The 18,936-nt window shown below is 40.8% G+C and overlaps 1 protein-coding gene across 2 annotated transcripts in view; it reads left to right on the top strand.

Moving 5' to 3' along the window:
• Positions 1-18,936, top strand: part of LOC126354093 (transcriptional regulator ATRX-like) — a 479,559-nt gene that overhangs the window by 47,377 nt on the left and 413,246 nt on the right. For both annotated transcript variants that reach the window (XM_050003480.1, XM_050003481.1), the window contains exon 3: positions 10,256-10,327. In XM_050003480.1, coding sequence (XP_049859437.1) covers positions 10,256-10,327 — 72 coding nt within the window. The remainder of the gene's footprint in view (positions 1-10,255; positions 10,328-18,936) is intronic.

The raw sequence follows: 18,936 nt of genomic DNA, 5'->3' as shown, positions 1-18,936 counted from the left end.
GCCATTCGCCAATTCCCTGACCCTCCTGTGTACCATGTGCTCTTTGCCTAACACTTGCCCACAGGTGGGATTGCCGCTTGGTGTGCGTCTCATTTCTCTCTGTTGGGATCTCCATCTCCGTTCATTGGACTGCACCCTGTGTCTTTCGTCCCATACCCCCACTTGGATGGTGCCTAGACCACACTTTAGGAGCAGTCTATTCCATGTTCCTGGTCCTAAGGTCTCTGTCACTCCTGTGGTTTTCCGGCGTCTTTTATGTGCCATCCTTGCAGAGTTCCAGAGTGCCAGCATCATTTACACTGATGATTCTAAGACAATTGATAAAGTGGCATACACTTTCATGTCTCCTACTGGCTTCAAACACCATTTATTGTTGGGATCATGTAGTGTGTTCACAGCAGAGCTACTAACCCCCCCCCCCCCCCCCTCTTTTTGTCTCCCTTCACAGTGTTTTAATTTGTTCAGACTCAATGAGCAGCCTATTGATTGATGTTACTCTCACCACCCTTTGCTCTGTGCTATCCATGATCTTCTCTTTGTCCTTAGGATGTTCAGTTGTCTTTCTCTGGGTCCCAAGTCATGTGAGCTTCCCAGGGAATGAACTGGTTGACTGTTTGGCTAGAGAAGCAGATATGTCCCCCATTTCCTTTCAGGATTCTGGCTGCATGATATCCGGATCTATGTCAAATCTCTGTTTGCCCAAAAGTGAAATGCCATTTGGAGCGCTGCTGCTCATAGTAATAAACTCCACATAATCAAGGAGTCTACTGCAGTTTGGCACTCTTCTTTCCGCTCCTCTCGGAAGGGTTCCACTGTTTTATGCCATTTACACATTAGTCATACCTGGCTCATCCATTGTTTCCTGCTACGTAACGACTCGCCCCCACAATGTCGTTGTGTTGCCAGACTTACGATATCTCACACGATGGTGGAATGTCCCCTTCTTTTGGCCCATGATGTTCAGTATAGTCTTCCCAATTACTTAAATTTAATATTAGTGGGCGATTCACAGATGGTGGAACTGGTCCTCAGTTTCCTCTGTGAAAGTGGTTTTTATTTTCAGATGTAAGGTTCTACTTTAGTCTTGGAGCAGGGGCAGTGGTTGTGGTTGGGACTCCTTTTCTCATCTTCTTGGCCTGTGACCCCATGGCCACCCCTTTTTCCCAGTTTTTAGATTTGGTCTCTTCTTTTTCTACCTTTACTGTGCTTGTTTAATGTTCATTATTTTATATTTTGACTCCCCTGACTAGATCCGTCCACTTTTATTGGACCCTCTTTCTTCTGTTACTAACTTTGAAATCATGGGACTGATGACCTCGCCATTTGGTCCCATAACCCCTCTCAATCAATCAATCAAGTTAGGTCCTTGAACAAGGGGCTTTGGGTGGAGGAGGGGGGAGAGCTAGTGGAAATTGAGCTAGGGGAGTTGCAGGATGAAAAGACGTGTTTTTGCAAGGACAACACCTATCTGTTTAATTCAGAGAAGCTGGTCTTGGTGGGCAGGATTCAGTTCGAGTTGTGGGCAGCCATTGAAACTGAAATGTATCGTGTGCAGCCACATGTTCTGCCACAGGCTAGACATCTGGGCTGTTGGTCACAGTTTGGGACATGATTTATAATTTCTGTGACTCTTTTTTTTATCATAACCATCTGATGTGATGTGTGTAGGAGGAAGTCATATGTTGCCGAACTCCTCTCCGAACATACATTCCCATAATTTCTTCAATAACCTCCTCTGTGATACACAGAGCCTCTATTGTTACAACAGCCTTGGATTTTGTTGATTATCTCTGTAACACTCTCACATCTGCTAAATAATCCCATTATGAAACATGCCACTTTTCAGTGGATCTTATAGCTGTTCTGTTAACCTTTTAACCATGGGCAATTTTCCCAATTTTTCCATACTAAGTTCCAGGGCATTTTTATTTGATAGAAAATGAATGAATGGAGTGTAACAAGAAAACAAAAAAAAAGAAAAAAACTTAAATTGAAGTTGATTTTTAATTGAAATTTAATGTAAATAATGTAGGGGATGTGAAAAATGCATTCAGTGTTATAAAAGCAGAATAAACATATTGATAATTGTTATGAGTGTCTTATATCTTGAAGCAAGGTTTCATACACTAACTTCGGGATATGGTTACAAAATTGCTGGTGAGAGAAGGTGTATGTGTAAATATGTGAGTGGGACCGGAGAACATGCAAAACACAACTTTTGATGTTTCAGACCAAATGACATACATTCGATGGGAAAATAGTGACCTCTAATTTTCCAGAGCAACAGAAAAAGATTCAGTGGGAAAATAGCAGCCTATTATGTTCCAGAGCACCAGAAAAGTATTCAAAGGGAAAATTGCAATTTATGATGTGCAAACAGCACAGACATTAACAGCAGGGCCCATGAAATCGTCTGGAAAGAGCTGAACACACACGTTCAGGTCTCTTGTGGCTGGAAGGTTAACCCCACTTGGTAAGGATCCCAGATTAATGACCAGTGCTTAAGAATAAGCCAAACAAATGTTTTGTAAGCCACTTCTTTCATGGATGATGTAACATTTCTCTAAGATTCTTCCAATGGATCAAATTTTCCTACAATTTGTTAAAAACAGCTCTCATAGAACTTCAGACGCTATCAGCTATTATATACACTCCTGGAAATTGAAATAAGAACACCGTGAATTCATTGTCCCAGGAAGGGGAAACTTTATTGACACATTCCTGGGGTCAGATACATCACATGATCACACTGACAGAACCACAGGCACATACACACAGGCAACAGAGCATGCACAATGTCGGCACTAGTACGGTGTATATCCACCTTTAGCAGCAATGCAGGCTGCTATTCTCCCATGGAGACGATCGTAGAGATGCTGGATGCAGTCCTGTGGAACGGCTTGCCATGCCATTTCCACCTGGCGTCTCAGTTGGACCAGCGTTCGTGCTGGACGTACAGACCGTGTGAGACGATGTTTCATCCAGTCCCAAACATGCTCAATGGGGGACAGATCCGGAGATCTTGCTGGCAAGGGTAGTTGACTTACACCTTCTAGAGCACGTTGGGTGGCACGGGATACATGTGGACGTGCATTGTCCTGTTGGAACAGCAAGTTCCCTTGCCGGTCTAGGAATGGTGGAACGATGGGTTCGATGACGGTTTGGACATACCGTGCACTATTTAGTGTCCCCTCGACGATCACCAGAGGTGTACGGCCAGTGTAGGAGATCGCTCCCCACACCATGATGCCGGATATTGACCCTGTGTGCCTCGGTCGTATGCAGTCCTGATTGTGGCGCTCACCTGCATGGCGCCAAACACTCATACGACGATCATTGGCACCAAGGCAGAGGCGACTCTCATCGCTGAAGACGACACGTCTCCATTCGTCCCTCCATTCACGCCTGTCGCGTCACCACTGGAGGCGGGCTGCACGATGTTGGGGCGTGAGCGAAAGACGGCCTAACTGTGTGCGGGACCGTAGCCCAGCTTCTTGGAGACGGTTGCGAATGGTCCTCACCGATACCCCAGGAGCAACAGTGTCCCTAATTTGCTGGGAAGTGGCAGTGCGGTCCCCTACGGCACTGTGTAGGACCCTACGGTCTTGGCGTGCATCCGTGCGTCGCTGCGGTCCGGTCCCAGGTCGACGGGCACGTGCACCTTCCGCCGACCACTGGCGACAACATCGATGTACTGTGGAGACCTCACGCCCCACGTGTTGAGCAATTCGGCGGTACGTCCACCCGGCCTCCCGCATGCCCACTATACGCCCTCGCTCAAAGTCCGTCAACTGCACATACGGTTCACGTCCACGCTGTCGCGGCATGCTACCAGTGTTAAAGACTGCTATGGAGCTCCGTATGCCACGGCAAACTGGCTGACACTGACGGCGGCGGTGCACAAATGCTGCGCAGCTAGCGCCATTCGATGTCCAACACCGCGGTTCCTGGTGTGTCCGCTGTGCCGTGCGTGTGATCATTACTTGTACAGCCCTCTCGCAGTGTCCGGAGCAAGTATGGTGGGTCTGACATACCGGTGTCAATGTGTTCTTTTTTCCATTTCCAGGAGTGTATAATAATATTATAATATACTTGTGTATATCATAAACAGTAATGACCCTGTAATGCTCCCTTGGGGTACTCCAGAAATTACTCTTGTGTCTGTCAGTTTCACACCATTATTAAGATTAACATATTGAGATCTGTCTCCTAGAAACTCAGCCACAAATCTGATATGACTACTTACACAGGTGGACCTGTCTCAGATAGGATAGAAGCCTGTGGCAGTACTGGAATAAGAATTTTTGGGTGGGTGCTTTTTAAGACACACGTCTTGCACCTGGATCTTCTTAAGGGAAGTGATCCACATGGTATGGTGTTAGTAATGGGTGTGACATAAGGATGGGCTGGGACACTCCATAGATTAGATGTACAGCAGGCTGTTACTTTGGGATGCATGTAAATGATTGTGGATAGGGTGTTTCTCATTTCTGGCAACGGTGATAAATATTCGAAGACCTGATGAAGGATACGGTTCAGTTACTCCAGTCCGTAATAATACTGGGTGTTGGGGATGGTGGTCTTTTGAAACTGGTTGTTGGGGGTGGTTGGAGGATTAAATGTGTGTTTGAATGTGACAGAAGAGGTCTCTCTGTGCATTAGGTGTGGAGGATAATGGTTTTGTCAGAGGCTATCAATGTTCTCAGTCTTTCTCATGTGTCTTTCATTAACTCAGCCCATCTGCTATTTGGCAAGTTGTTTCCTTTCCTCCTGAATTATTTATTAGTAAAGCACTTTGGTGTTGAAACCAATCTTTAGGTATACTGTATGGGTGCCTTAACTTTAGAGGCAAAAGTTTACCCACAGTTTTCATGAACAGTATTAAAGGTTTGTTCTATGCAGCTTGTAACAAATTCACAAAATAGATTGTACACATTGGTGTTTATGAGGTATAGATGATCTTCATTTAGATGACATTCATTGTTTATTTTAGGAGGCAGCCTGAGGACTGGTTGAAGTCAATGTTGCAGCAATATTTTCTTTAATATTCAGGCAGTTGCTATGAGAAACTGGGAAAGATGTGCTATATACTGTATACATTTTTGTTATCCTCTGTTTTCCAATTTTGTTTTCCATTTAGAACACATTTAGCAGGACGTAGCCTAAATATTGATAAACTGTTATAAGTTGTTATATCCAGATGAAGAATGTAGGTAGTAATGTAAATAGCATAATCACATTTATTATCTGCTCCCCATAATGGATACTGGTCCCACTATTGCACTTCATTACACTGGTCTTATGTATATCATGACTATGTCACTTTGGCAAACAGAATGCATCAGCTCACATGGTTATTTATATTGCTCCCACCTGGAATCTACCTGTACCAATATGTACTGCATTTCACTATCCAGGTGACCTTTCTCCATGCTTTGAACATTCAGTGGCAGTAATCCTATGCCCCTGCTGATATATGTACCCTTTATTGCCAAATTGATATTGATATTTAATGTATACACCGTCGTTTTCTTTCCGTTTGATAGAAACACTCAGTAATGAAATTTCATTCCATTTGTATGATGTTAATCTGCGCCCAATTTGAGCCAATTTTGAATGCCGGGTGTGATTAATACAATCCTCTTTGAACAAATACAGCATATAAAATTTGTGTGATTTGTAATACATGTTGTTTCGTCATAACATTGATTTTTTTTACACCTTTAGTTGAGCATTCTATGAATTAAGTGACAGTCATGTTCTTTTCTATATCCCTTCATCAATTGCCCAACGTTTTGTTTCATACCTAGTATTCAATAATCATCATTTCTTTAGCAGGTGATGAGCTGTGCTACCAAGGCACCTTTCATTGTACCTGAGTAGGGAAGCCACACTCATCTCGGGGTGAGTGGCACTTTGTAACTTATTTGTGTTGCTCGTGGTGGAGGTTGGATGTGAGGACTGGCCATCAGCATGGTCAGGCAGGCACGTGGGAGTGGGGGTTTGGCAGTTGTTGTGAGCTTAAATATTATGTGTATTACAGGGTATGCCTGCCGGGAGCCCCATCTGAGATGAAGTGGAAGCTCTGCCTGTGACTATTGAGGGTGCACGGGCAGCAGTCTTCTAGTTGTGACTCGTGTAGACTCCAGTGACTCCTGTTGCTTTGATTCTTAGACTGTCCTCAGTTTTTGCACATGCTTGGGAAAATTGATGAAAACTGCTGGCCTTGCTCACTGGCTGCAAGCAGAGATTACAATTTGCAGTACTGTAGATAGAGCTGATTGGCGTCCTGTGGTTTGGAGTGATATGAAAGGTGTCAACCAGAGACTCCATCGGTTCTGTGACAGTGTTGGCTGCAGGTTTGCAGACCTGTGTTGTGTGTGTGGAGAATTATAGGATTACCTGGGATTACTCAGGGGTGCAGTATGTAGTGGAAGGAGCTACTCAGGTAGCAGAGTAGATATGGAGTGTACAAGATTTTTTTTAGGGTAGGCGATAGTTTGAGGTCCTGTGATGAATATTCACCACTCAGTATACAGAGAGCAAAATCTGATTCCTAACTAAATAGAGGCTATATTGGTTTGAGTCTTTCCTGGCATATATATGCTGCTTCCATAGTTCTCGGGTACACTGCCAGTTTGAATCGTCAGAGGTTCAATGCTGGGCTCCAGCAGTACACCTGCGAGCCTTGGAAGTAAAATAAAGCTACTTCGTTTTAATAGGAAATTATTGAAGTATTGATAACGAAGTCTCCAAATTTACTGCCTTCCAGAAAGCTGTCATGTTCAATTTATACTCTGAGAGCTCTGAAGCTCTGAAACAGTCAATGAAGTGTGGAATGTATATTGAAAAGACATGTTAAACATAATGGGAAAAGGAGAATTAATTGCAATCAACAAAAATGTGTTACCTGGACAGGAATAACTGGCCTAGGTGAATTCAGTTTATTCATTGGATGTTTACCATCCATCTGAGTCTGCTGTAGCAGTTGTACAATCATTCAAAGAAAGTCTACACCCGGTAGCATGGAAATACCTTCGCCATGCAATATTGGTTGGAGGAAACTTTAATCTACTGAATATAGATTGGTGCATCTATGGATTTGTTGCAGGTGGTACAGACAGATATTCATACAAAAAAGGTCTGAAAGCTCTTTCTGAAAGCCGTCTTGAACAACTGTTGCCATAACCCAGACATTTGCTGGAAGACAACATCTTAAACTTGGTGGTATGGTGGATGACTGTAATACTCTTGAGTTCTCGTTGATTTCTTTCTCCCCTGCACTAGGTTACTAGACTTACCACTTACACACCACTTGAATCAAGCGCATGGGCTGTGATGTGTCTGCATTGGAGACAGTATCTATTGGAGATGATTGTACTTGAGATACCTATGGTATATATGATGTTTGGTAGTTCCCTTGGCACACCCATTTGAAGCAGCTTCCAATGAATTGACAGCATTCAGAGAAATGTACAATTGCCTACAAACAGCAGCTAACTCATCCCATGCCAGAGAACAACATTCATAGTGTTGCTGGAATCTGACTGGTTCAGTGTTCATGTGAACACTAAACAAATAAGTCTAAATTACCCATGCTGATTCTGGTTTAATTTCAGGATCTTCTTCTTCTTCTTCTTCTTCTGTTGCTACAGGGTTAGGCCTAGGACCTGCTCCAATCTCACCATGTGTTCCTCTGTCTTCCCACACTTTTTTTGCCTCATGGTTAGATTACAAAGTCTTTGTGATGGTATATGAAATACACATTCTCTCCATTTTTCTTTGTTTTATATTGCCTTTCGGGTTATTGGTTGCATCCCTAATACGTAGCTTAGTAGTTCATTTCTAATTTGCGCTTCCCTGTGGCACTCTTTCACATATCTTAGAAATTTCATTTATGATGCCTCTTAGTTTCCATAAATCATTGTTTCTCAGCATCCAACATTGTTCCCTATGTAATAGAGTGGGAACTGCCATGACTTTATAAAATTTCAGTTGTATGTCTGTTTCCTTGTTTTACCCTTAAGTGCTCTCCTTATTGTGCTACATGTCCACTGGTAAGTTTTAGTTTTTCTTTCTCTCCATTCATCCATATCTTGAACATACATGTCACTTCATCTATGAGTATATAAAAATGTATTAAAAACAAAGATTCCAAGACTTACCAAGCGGGAAAGCGCCGGTAGATAGGCACAGTGAATAAAACACACAAACACACACACAGAATTTCGAGCTTTCGCAACCAGCGGCTGCTTCGTCAGGAAAGAGGGAAGGAAAAGGAAAAATGAAGGGATGTGGGTTTTAAGGGAGAGGCTAAGGAGTCATTCCAATCCCGGGAGCGGAAAGACTTACATTAGGGGGAAAAAAGGATAGGTATATATTCGCACACACACACACACACACACACACACACACACACACACACACATACACAGACACAAGCAGTATATAAAAATGATGTGTCCTGACTGACTCATCATCACGTAGCCCAAACTACAAAGGATAGAAATTTGAAATTTGAAGAGGGTGGTGATCTTATATTGTGGGCGTTGTTTAAGAAGAGATTTTTCAAAATTCCACTTCTTAAGAGGATGAAACAGAGTATGAAACTCTTTTTTTGAAAAATGTTGCTTTTGCAGCAATTTTGAAGCTAGAACTATGAAAATTGGTTCTCAGTTTGTCGGCCAGAAATAAAGAATTATGTCAGTGTTTTTAGAAATGTAATCCCCATAGGGTCAAACAGTTTTTTTTTTTTTTAATAAATCAATATTAAATAACTATCAAAGCAGTTTTAAAGCAACATCTATGAAAATTTGTTTTTGGATTCTTGCTTAGAAATAAAAAATATGTATTTCAGTGTTTTTGGAAACTTAACCCCGAAGGGGGTAAAATAGAACCTGACTGATTCATCGAGTCATTGTAACTACTAAGGATAGGAACTTGAAATTTGGAAAGGGCAGTGATCTCATACTGTAGGGACAATTTAAGAAGGGATTTTTTTGAAATTCCACATCTAAGGGGTGAAATTGGGAATGAAATATTTTTAAAATAATTATTTCACTGTTAAAGCACTTAAGAAGATCGAAAATTGGCATTTGTTTTTACACTTTTTGCACAGTGTGTTGATTTACCCATGAGCAATAGATGTAGCAACATCAAAATTTGATTAAATAAAAACAAAAAACAAAATTGTGCAGACCATATAGTCAATGTGAGCAAAGCAGTGGGTGCCAAGCTAGTTCTGAATATTTGAATTGGCTACCTGTCCTATAAGTTTATTATAAAAAACTATTTTTGTTCAATCTGTGTGAATGTCTATAAAGGCCATGGTACATTGTGCAAGTAGTTTTCATTGTGTTGTCAATGTTACTTATGTATTATTGACAATGTAATGGAAACCACTTGCAGTGTGTGCCTTTAGTCAGATGATGACCACCGGCTGATCAAAATGAGTTACAACATTATGAAATTGTTATGTGATTGTGCTATGAAAAATACAAGAACAAAGTTAATCACTTAATCCCCAAACCAGTATATATTTCCCTCGAAAGATTAACTATGGAGCATCAGTTGATTCCACTCCGAATAGTGAAAATCGTGGTGCACCAACAAAACACATCTTCTGCTTGGGATGACTAACAAATGTAATGTTTTTTACCTATACTGATTTGAATCTCAAGCTGATGGCTAGTGTAGTATGTGATGACATCCTAGTTACCTAACTGGCAAAGTAATCTGTTTATTGTGTGACAGGATGCTCTCTCTTCAACACAGCTGTTATTTCTCATTCAATTGCACAAGTATAAAGGAATCTGAATCACTTGTGTAGTTGATACTTGTCAAAGAGGAGGTGGTTATAGGAATCAGTATTTAGGCCTACCAACCAACACTCAGAATATTTTTGATTTGATAGTATGTAATCAGTAGTAGTTCACTTACTTGCTTGGTGATCTTTGCTTTATCTTTCTCCTATTTGTTGGCCTACTTTAAAGTGTGAATCAGAGATGGCAGAAACACATTTAGTAGATGTCGTTTCGGAAACACATTCTTATTCTTGTGCCACAGTTATGTGCAATTTTCATAAAATTTGGATGCTGCATTACTTTATTGTGCATGTAATTTCATTGCAACTGCCTATGCAGTTTTTCAACAAGACATTTGTAGTTGTCTATAGGCACATTTGTTTTGCTGTCTTTTTCTTTTCTGAAATTTTTGAGGCTGTAATAACTGATCTTAAATTTTATGTGCTTCACAGGGAAAAGCGCGATCACACTTCGGCTATCTCTAACAGAAGAGGAAGTAAAATACCGCAAAAAGAATTTTGACAGTAAGTACCATTGTGGGTGGTGGTGGTGGTGGTGGTGGTGGTGGTGGTAGTAGTAGTAGTAGTAGTAGTAGTAGTACTTGGCATTGTTGTCCTATTCTAAATGCATATCATTACTTTATAAATGCTACCACTGATATGATATTCTGTGCAAGTGAAAAACATCACCCAATGCGATTGATAGCAAATAATGGGTATATGTAGCCAGAATTAAAATTTTAGGTGTGCATGATTATTAGATTTGACTCAAAAGCTAAGTGGATAAGTATCATTCTACAAATCCAAATAACTTGGTTTCAAATCTGAGCCATTCTATGGATTTATTGTCCGACACTTATCACTTTTTTCACCTCCGTCAATGATCTGTTAATATAAAAAATGCCAAGTTACTGTGCTGTTTGGAGTCCACATTACACTGTAGGTCATGATATAGGTGACTTGGTAAAACAGTCAGAGGTTGGAGGAAGGCAAGGGCATACCACTTGCCATAGTACAACTGGTTCAAATCAATCTTTGGCTTGAGAACAACTTTACATTTTACGTAATTGCAACTAACATGAGATGAATGTTGACCCTAGCAAATGGTTGCATCTTGGCTTCACTACCACAGTTAGTAAGGCCTCCACAGTCTTCAAATTGAATGTTTTTAAGACACTGTTATTGGTATTGGGGGGAAAAAAGGAATGAACCCTTACAGTCTTTATCTGTGAATGCAATGGGACAGTTTTTTTTGGTAAGAAGTGGCTCAATGTAAGCAACAACAATCAGTCACAGGTTATATGCACTTTTTCCCCAATATGATTCATGAAATTTATGCCATTCTGGGACATGGATCCTGATTTCTTGACTTAACAATAATAGCAGCTGCCTTAACCTTTGGGCTGTCTGAGCTCACCTCCATACCTGACACAAACTTTCATTGTCACTGTTATTTCTACCTCTGATTTCCAAACAACTAGAATTTCCCCCCTGAGTACATAGAAAAAGCACTGCTGAGGGATATATGGCAACTAAACTTTATAATGTAAAAAGCTAGTGCCACACACCTGATTCATGTATCTATACCTGTATATTTACACTATCTGCTGACATAAGGAACATAACAATGATCTGCAGTTGCCATCTTGTGTACCCCAACTTCCCATTTGCCTGCCTGATAAATTGAATGAGCATCTCTCTATAATGGGTGAGATGTCGAGCTCAAAAATAGATGTGATGATAGTATTATCCAGTGCAAAGCTTTGGCGAAAGGTCTTCCACAAAAAAAAAAAGGAAATATGAAAATGTGTTGTGAATAGACACAGGAGTCTTACTATTACAGAGTTGTGATTTGCTCGGAAAACTTTGAAAATTTGGAATTCTCATTGAAAATTAATTTACTGAGGAAGTTGGGGAATTGTGAATGCCTTGAGGAATTTGGAGAGAAACTGGTAGAAGTTGACCTGACTGTTAGCAGAAAGAAATGTGCTGAGTCATTTTGTTGCAAATCAGTGTGAGATTCTGCTTCAAAAACATTCATTTATGGAGTTGTACAAAGGAAGGTGAAAAAGTGCTTTGATTTCTTGTGTTGTTTTGTTGCTCAATCATGGCTACTTCTGCTGTGCTCAGGGATTCAATGTCATTGCCTGTTGGTTCTCGGTCTCCTATTCCATTTCCTGTGGCATGATTGGGAGTGTGGTAGAATGCAAACATATGTGAGAATGTACCACTCTTATATGGGAAATGGGCCTGGAATCTGATAGTCCGTGAGCCATATTTGAACATAGATGTTTTCAAGCTGCAGCTCTTTTTTACTAATTTTTGTGCAAAATTCAGTTGTTGACTTTTTTGCGTGTCATGCTTTAAATTAAAAAATGACTATAGTGAGGAGACAATCTTGGTTGAAACATGATGTTATTGCTGTCATAGTTTATTAAATTATCTTCCAGTAACAACAGTCTGAAGCCCATCCTTGTGATAATTTTGCATGTAATTGAGGTTATCGCACAGTGGCACTGAATGGAGACGAATAATGGTAAAGATGTGGAGTTTGCAGGGGTGGCAATAGCTGTTTATAATTTAAAAATTTTATAAATTAATTGAAAAGCCACGATTGCTTCAATATCGTTTACTAGATGACCGGGTTCAGCATGCTGAAGGTGCCGTCATCAGATCTGTGAAGGTGTAACATAGCAGGTTTGAGGGAGGGCTTACACGAGTTAACTATATACATTACAATTATTACAGAACAACATACCTGAAATGTGGATTAACATTTATAAAACCATATTGATATCAAGGCACATGAGGCAGACCATCTGATAAAAATCATTGTCACAACCAATAAAAAATAATAAAACAACTGCTCTCATGGTCGTTCTTTCCATAAAATATAAAACTAAAGTCACTGGATGAAGCTACCACTGCTCGCCTAACACCGGTCGGCATCATCACTGCCCTATTCCGCGCAGCCTTACCTGCTGTGATTCTAGTGGTTCACAACTGGTCACCGGATAGCGGTATCCAAGCGGCGCACACACAGTCCCACGGTATAACTACTCATTACTATTAAAACACAACTTTACTATAACTGCTTGTCACATACCCATGTAAAGCCCACATTTGCACATACATTTCCTGTACATACTGTAATCACTATAAAGTATGTCAATTACGAAGTAAAAGCATCTGAGGCACAGGCATTATCCATTAGCCCCTTACAAAACTACATATTATAATTTACATTTATCATATGATGATGTCAGGAATATGCACACAGATAGCTGTTCATAACATGATTTAGGTACAATGTGACGAGTGATTAAAACCTGTATGCTGGGCTTTACCTATCTAGATACTATGGTCTTAGGTATTGTAAGCACTAAAAAAGAACATATTAAGTTGGTATAAAGTCTCTCACCATCTATACAATCGTTATGAACAAGGTACGAATCAGCTACGAAAACCTGCATAGGCACATGGAATTAAGGAATGCCAGGTCAGAAGCAAACCGAAGGGCAAAGGAACAAGGGGGAAAATGACATGCGGACGAAGATGCACAGTGACTCCACGTATGTTTTTTAGGAGGGCCTACCTTGGTAAAGTAAATACTTGCTATAAGGCTTGAAGTGTAGTTGGCCAGCTTCGCCAGTAAAACTTTACTCGATGATTACCATTGCCCGCCAAGTGTGTCTTCGTTACATTCTTATTTTATTTATTTTTATATTTTACAGACATATTTGTGTATGAAGCCAGAACGCTTGGGTTTTTGGTATCATAGTAATGTGGTTTTTCATTATTATTCCCCATTCGGTGTGGCCCATGGATGAAACAAGTGCCATGCCAATGGGAGCGTACGTGGAGTCGCTGTGCATCTTGGTCCGTATGTCATTTTCCCCCCTGTTCCTGTGTCCTTCGGTTTGCTCCTGACTTGGCATTCCTTAATTCCATGTGCCTATGCAGGTTTTCGTGCCTATGCAGGTTTTCGTAGTTGATTCGCACCTTGCTCATAACGATTGTATAGATGGTGGGAGTCTTTATAGCAAATTAATATGTTCTTTTTAAGTGCTTACAATACCTAATACCATAGTGCCTAGACAGGTAAAGCCCAGCATACAGGTTGTAATCGCTCGTCACAGTTTACCTAAGTCGTGTTATGAACAGCTTTTTGTGTATATTCCTGATGTCCTTATATGAATAAAGGTAAACTATAATATGTAGTTTTGTAAGGGGCTAATGGGTTATGTCTGTGCCTCAGATGCTTTTACTTCGTAATTGGCGTAGTTTATAGTGATTATAGTATGTATGATTATAGTATGTACAGGAAATGTATGTGCAAATGTGGGCTTTGCGTGGGTATGTGACAAGCAGTTATAGTAAAGTTGTGTTTAGTAGTAATGAGTGGTTATACTGTAGGACTGTGTGTGCACTGCTTGGACGGCGCTATCTGGTGGCCGGTTGTGAACTGCTAGAATCACAGCAGGTAAGCCTGTGTGGAATAGGGTAGTGATGATGCCGACCAGTGTTAGGCGAGCAGTGGTAATTTCATCTGGCGACTTCAGTTTTATATTTTATGGAAAGAACGACCATGAGAGCAGTTGTTTTATTATTTTTTATTGGTTGTGACAGTGATTTTTATCACATGGTCTGCCTCATGTGCCATGATGTCAAAATGGTTTTATAAATGTTAATCCACGTTTCATGTATGTGGTTCTGTAATAATTGTAATGTATATAGTTAACTCGTGTAAGCCCTCCCTCAAACCTGTTATGTTATACCTTCAGAGTGCTAAAAACGGTCATCTAGTAAATGATATTGAAGCGATTGTGGCTTTTAAATTATTTTAAAAACGGAGTGATTGTCCCACGACACACCATGTGTTCACTGTAAAAATTTTGTGATAAAGTTGTAAACAACCTGCCCCCCCCCCCCCCCCCCCCACACACACACACACACTCACACTCACACTCTCACACACTCACTCACACTCACACACTTTTTCTGTGATGTCATTAGTTTTGTCAGTCAGACTGAGAAAGTCCTACAGAAGAATTAGGAGCAGTCTCCAAATTATTTGGACAAATATATCCCACATGCCTCTATTTGCCATTGTGGCTGCATGTTTTCAATTGCTTACTCTATAATTTTGGTAGTAGAATGTATTTCAGTTTGAAAATTGCGTATGGCATTTTATTTGCCACTGTTCAGAAAGATATGAGTGTGTTGTTGGCATGAATATTCTGTTTCCTTCTTCCGTAGAACTACCTGACTTATTTACCAGAAAATTTGTAGTTGGCAGTTTTACCTTCACTTCATTTGATAGTGTAGCAAGAAACAAATCATGTCTTTTCAGAATTGGTTAGTTTCTAATATGAACTGCACAGATATTTTGAAACAATTACTACTAGTCCAGAATGCCAGCAGCCGAATGATTGAATAATGTAGAGTGTGTTTCTAGCATGAGTTTTCATGGTATAATTAAAACCTATAATGAAATATTTTGAATTATCTGCAGTAACAGTTTTACAATGTATTCAGATTGAAAATTATTTCTTGAACAGCAAAATATGTCTTGAATAACATTAAAATTTCCAGTTGCATACCTATTCTTTTCAATCATAGCTGAACTAGGAATAATTACTAGTAAATCATGGGACCAGGCAAAAAAATCGCTTGAAAATGTTTTGGGCATGCAAGCAGATTGATTGATCATTATAGAATGTATTTTCAACAGCATAACATGCTGTTGTCATGTTATGCTTGCTGACTAACATCCTGGGCCACTGAGTGTGATATACAGTGATCAAAAATTGCAACACCAAGAAGCAGTTGTGCAAAATAAACAAAGTTGATAGGTGTGTTTCTACATCTGAAAGATGCTGTGTATTCAGATTTAGCACCAGTTGCATAATAGTGATGATAGTAGCACCACTATGAGGATACAATTCAGGTTTGATTTAAATACGTGCTACATATAATGGGTGTGAGACTGGACTTAGTGAAGCTATTAACCAAGAATGCCTGTGAGGCGACAAAGACGTCATGGTCAGCACCTCACTGAGTTTGATCGAGGTCATGTAATGAGGCTACAAGAAGCTGGATGTTGCTTCTGTGATGCTGCAGAAAGACTTGGCAGGGAAGTAGCCACTACATAATTGCTGGCAGTGGTGGTCACGAGAATGTACGGTTGCAAAAAGACCGGTCTCCAGGTGGCCATATGGCACTACCGAAAGAGAAGGCAATCTTGTTTGCCATATGGCTCTGTTGCACTTAACTGTATCTGCTGCACTAATTTGACCAACAGTTGGCACCACAGTGACACAACAAGCTGTTACAAATTAGATACTTTCAACAGCAGATCCCACCTAGATGCCATGTAGTGTGCATTCCATTGAACCCAAACCACCACCATTTGCGACTTCAGTCTTGTCATGTGAGGGATCATAGGAGGGTAGGGTGGAGGTCTTTTGTTTTTTCTGATGAAAGCTGGTTCTGCCTCGGTGCCAGTGCTGGGTGTATGTTGACTGGAAGGAAGTCAGTTGTGGACCTGCACCCAACTTGTCCAGACGCTATACACACTGGACCGAAAACTGGAGTTATGGTCTGGGATGTGATTTTGTTATGACCTCAGGAGCACTCTTGTGGTTATCCCACACATCTTCACTGCAAAATTGTTCATCAATCCGAGAATCTGAGAGTGGAAGATCCAGGATGGAATGGAACACTATCATTAAAAGGGAAGTTGCTACTCGCCATATACTGGAGGTGCTGAGTCACAGATATGCACAACAAAAAGACTGCCAAGTGAGGTATCATTGGAGGGTAGGGTGGAGGTCTTTTGTGTTTTCTGATGAAAGCTGGTTCTGCTTCGGTGCCAGTGATGGGCATGTGTTGACTGGAAGCAAGTCGGTTGTGGACCTGCACCCAACTTGTCCAGATGCTATACACACTGGACCGAAAACTGTAATTATGGTCTGGGATGTGATTTTGTTATGACCTCAGGATCTTTGCTATATGGTGAGTAGCAAATTTCCTTTTCATAATATGATCTGACCTATTGTGCTGCCATTTGTGAACAGTATTCCAGGCGTGTATCCAAACAGGATAACGCTTACCAACATACCATTGTTGTAACCCAAAGTTAGATCAGTTATTAGCAGTAATGTATAAGCATTTCAAATCTGCAATTGCTTATCTCGCACTTGCATTGACACGTGATCTTGCTATGTTAATCACTTAAATATGTTACCTAGACAAATGTATTTCTGAAATTTTATTACTCTAAATTAATTATTTGTTGTTGTTGCAAATTTTTTCCCTTCAGTATATGTACCAGTCATCTCCCCCCCCCCCTCCCCCCTCCAATGCTTTTATGGAATGTGCACTGTGCCAACGTGGTGGGATCTCATGTGCTTGGGAACTGAGTGGCGGACCTCAATCTTTGCTTCACTCAGTGTTCAGTTTCTGCTGTATTTGGAGCATTTTCAGTGCTGTAGCCTGCACTTGACTAAGTTGAAATCCATTGTCCTTGTTGATGAATCTCTCGTGTAGCTGGATTTAGACAGCCTCCTTGTGTACAGTCCCAATAGCGGGAAGTGTTTTGAAGAATTTTTGTATCTTCGTATTTCATTTTGTGGACTGTTGGAGGTCATTGTGTCGTTTATGTTTTGTGCACCTTTCTCCAGTTTTTCAATGGCTTGTCCAACATATGCATTCTCACACTCACATTGTATATAATACACTCCAGATTTCCGGTGTCCCAGGTCATCTTTTACTGTCTCTAAAATGGAATTTTGTCTTTGCTGGTGAACGGTACATGCGTTTGATATTTTTGGTGGTAAAACACTATCAGATGTCTTGCCCACATTTGGATTGTAGGCTATCTTTTTCGGTTGGTGTATTCTTTTGCCTGAAGGTGCACTGATTTTGTCAGTTGCTATAGCCGTTTTTCTGGAATGTGTCCTTCAGGTGGTCCAGGTTAGGTTTCAAGCTTTGTTCATCAGAGATCACTCGATCTCTGTGGACCTGCGTGTTTAGCGCTCCTTCCCTTTATGATGGGTGGTGTCAGCTAGAGAAGTGAAGATTCTGATCCGTGTAGGTTTTCTTCTGATAGACGCTGTGTCTCGTTGTTCCATTTCATTTTCTCCATACCAGAACATCCTGATATGGCAGCTGACAATTTTGCTGTTCCTCCATTGTGAACCGAATTTAGTTGTGGATAGAGATTAAGTGTTGCAAAAAAAAGAAAAAAAAAAAAAAGTTGTTCGTCTTTCCTGTGAGGCTGAACGGCGAACGTATCATCAACATAACTGTAAAAGACTATCAGTTTTAGTGGTGCTGTGTCTTGTCCTCAAAATCTTACATGTACATATTGACCGTTACAGGTGACAGAGGACTACCGTAGGCATGCCGTCAGTCTGTTTACAGTAATGTCCATGAAAAAGAAAATACATAGACATAAGCACAAAATTGAAAAGTTTGATGAATGAGGACCAAATTTTTTTTCAGTGAGTTCCAGTGACTCCTTGAGCAGGACACAGCATCTATCAGAAGAAAACCCAGTACCTTCACAGCTCCAGCTGCCATCACTTGTCACAGACAGAAGGAGTCCTGAACCATCTCAGGAAACTGTTCCAGAAAAACTGTTAGTGACTCCCAGATTGATTTGACACACCTTCACCCAATCCATGATGAAGACCATCTATTGCAGTTCTCCATGGACCTATCTCGCTGAGCTGCGTCTTCAGCAATGTCTCGATCATCTTTACTCTGGGAGCATTGACAACAGCTTTTACTTTTCCACTGACAAAACCATCTGTATGAATTTCTGGTGATGCAAGTGGTTTCCCCCACCATCTTTACATCTTGGGCCTGTTGCCCTTTCATTCGTTGAAACTCCAAAATTCCTGTGGCTCATGCTCGATAGGGAACTTTCTTGGTCCTTCCATGTGTCTTACCTGGCGGTTTCTGTACGCGATTCCTCAATGTCCTACGTATCCTCAATAGTATTTCCTGGGGTGCTAATCAACCCACCCTCCTCCGTTTGTAACCGATCTCTTGTCCATTCAAAACTCGACTACGGGTGCTTTGTTTTTGCATCTGCACACCCATCCCTCTTATTGTCTCTGCACTAT

This window comes from Schistocerca gregaria, chromosome 3, assembly GCF_023897955.1.
Source record: "Schistocerca gregaria isolate iqSchGreg1 chromosome 3, iqSchGreg1.2, whole genome shotgun sequence".
Taxonomy (NCBI): Eukaryota; Metazoa; Arthropoda; class Insecta; order Orthoptera; family Acrididae; genus Schistocerca; species Schistocerca gregaria.
Note: the sequence above shows the minus strand (reverse complement) of the source record. Positions and strands in the feature narration are given on the sequence as shown.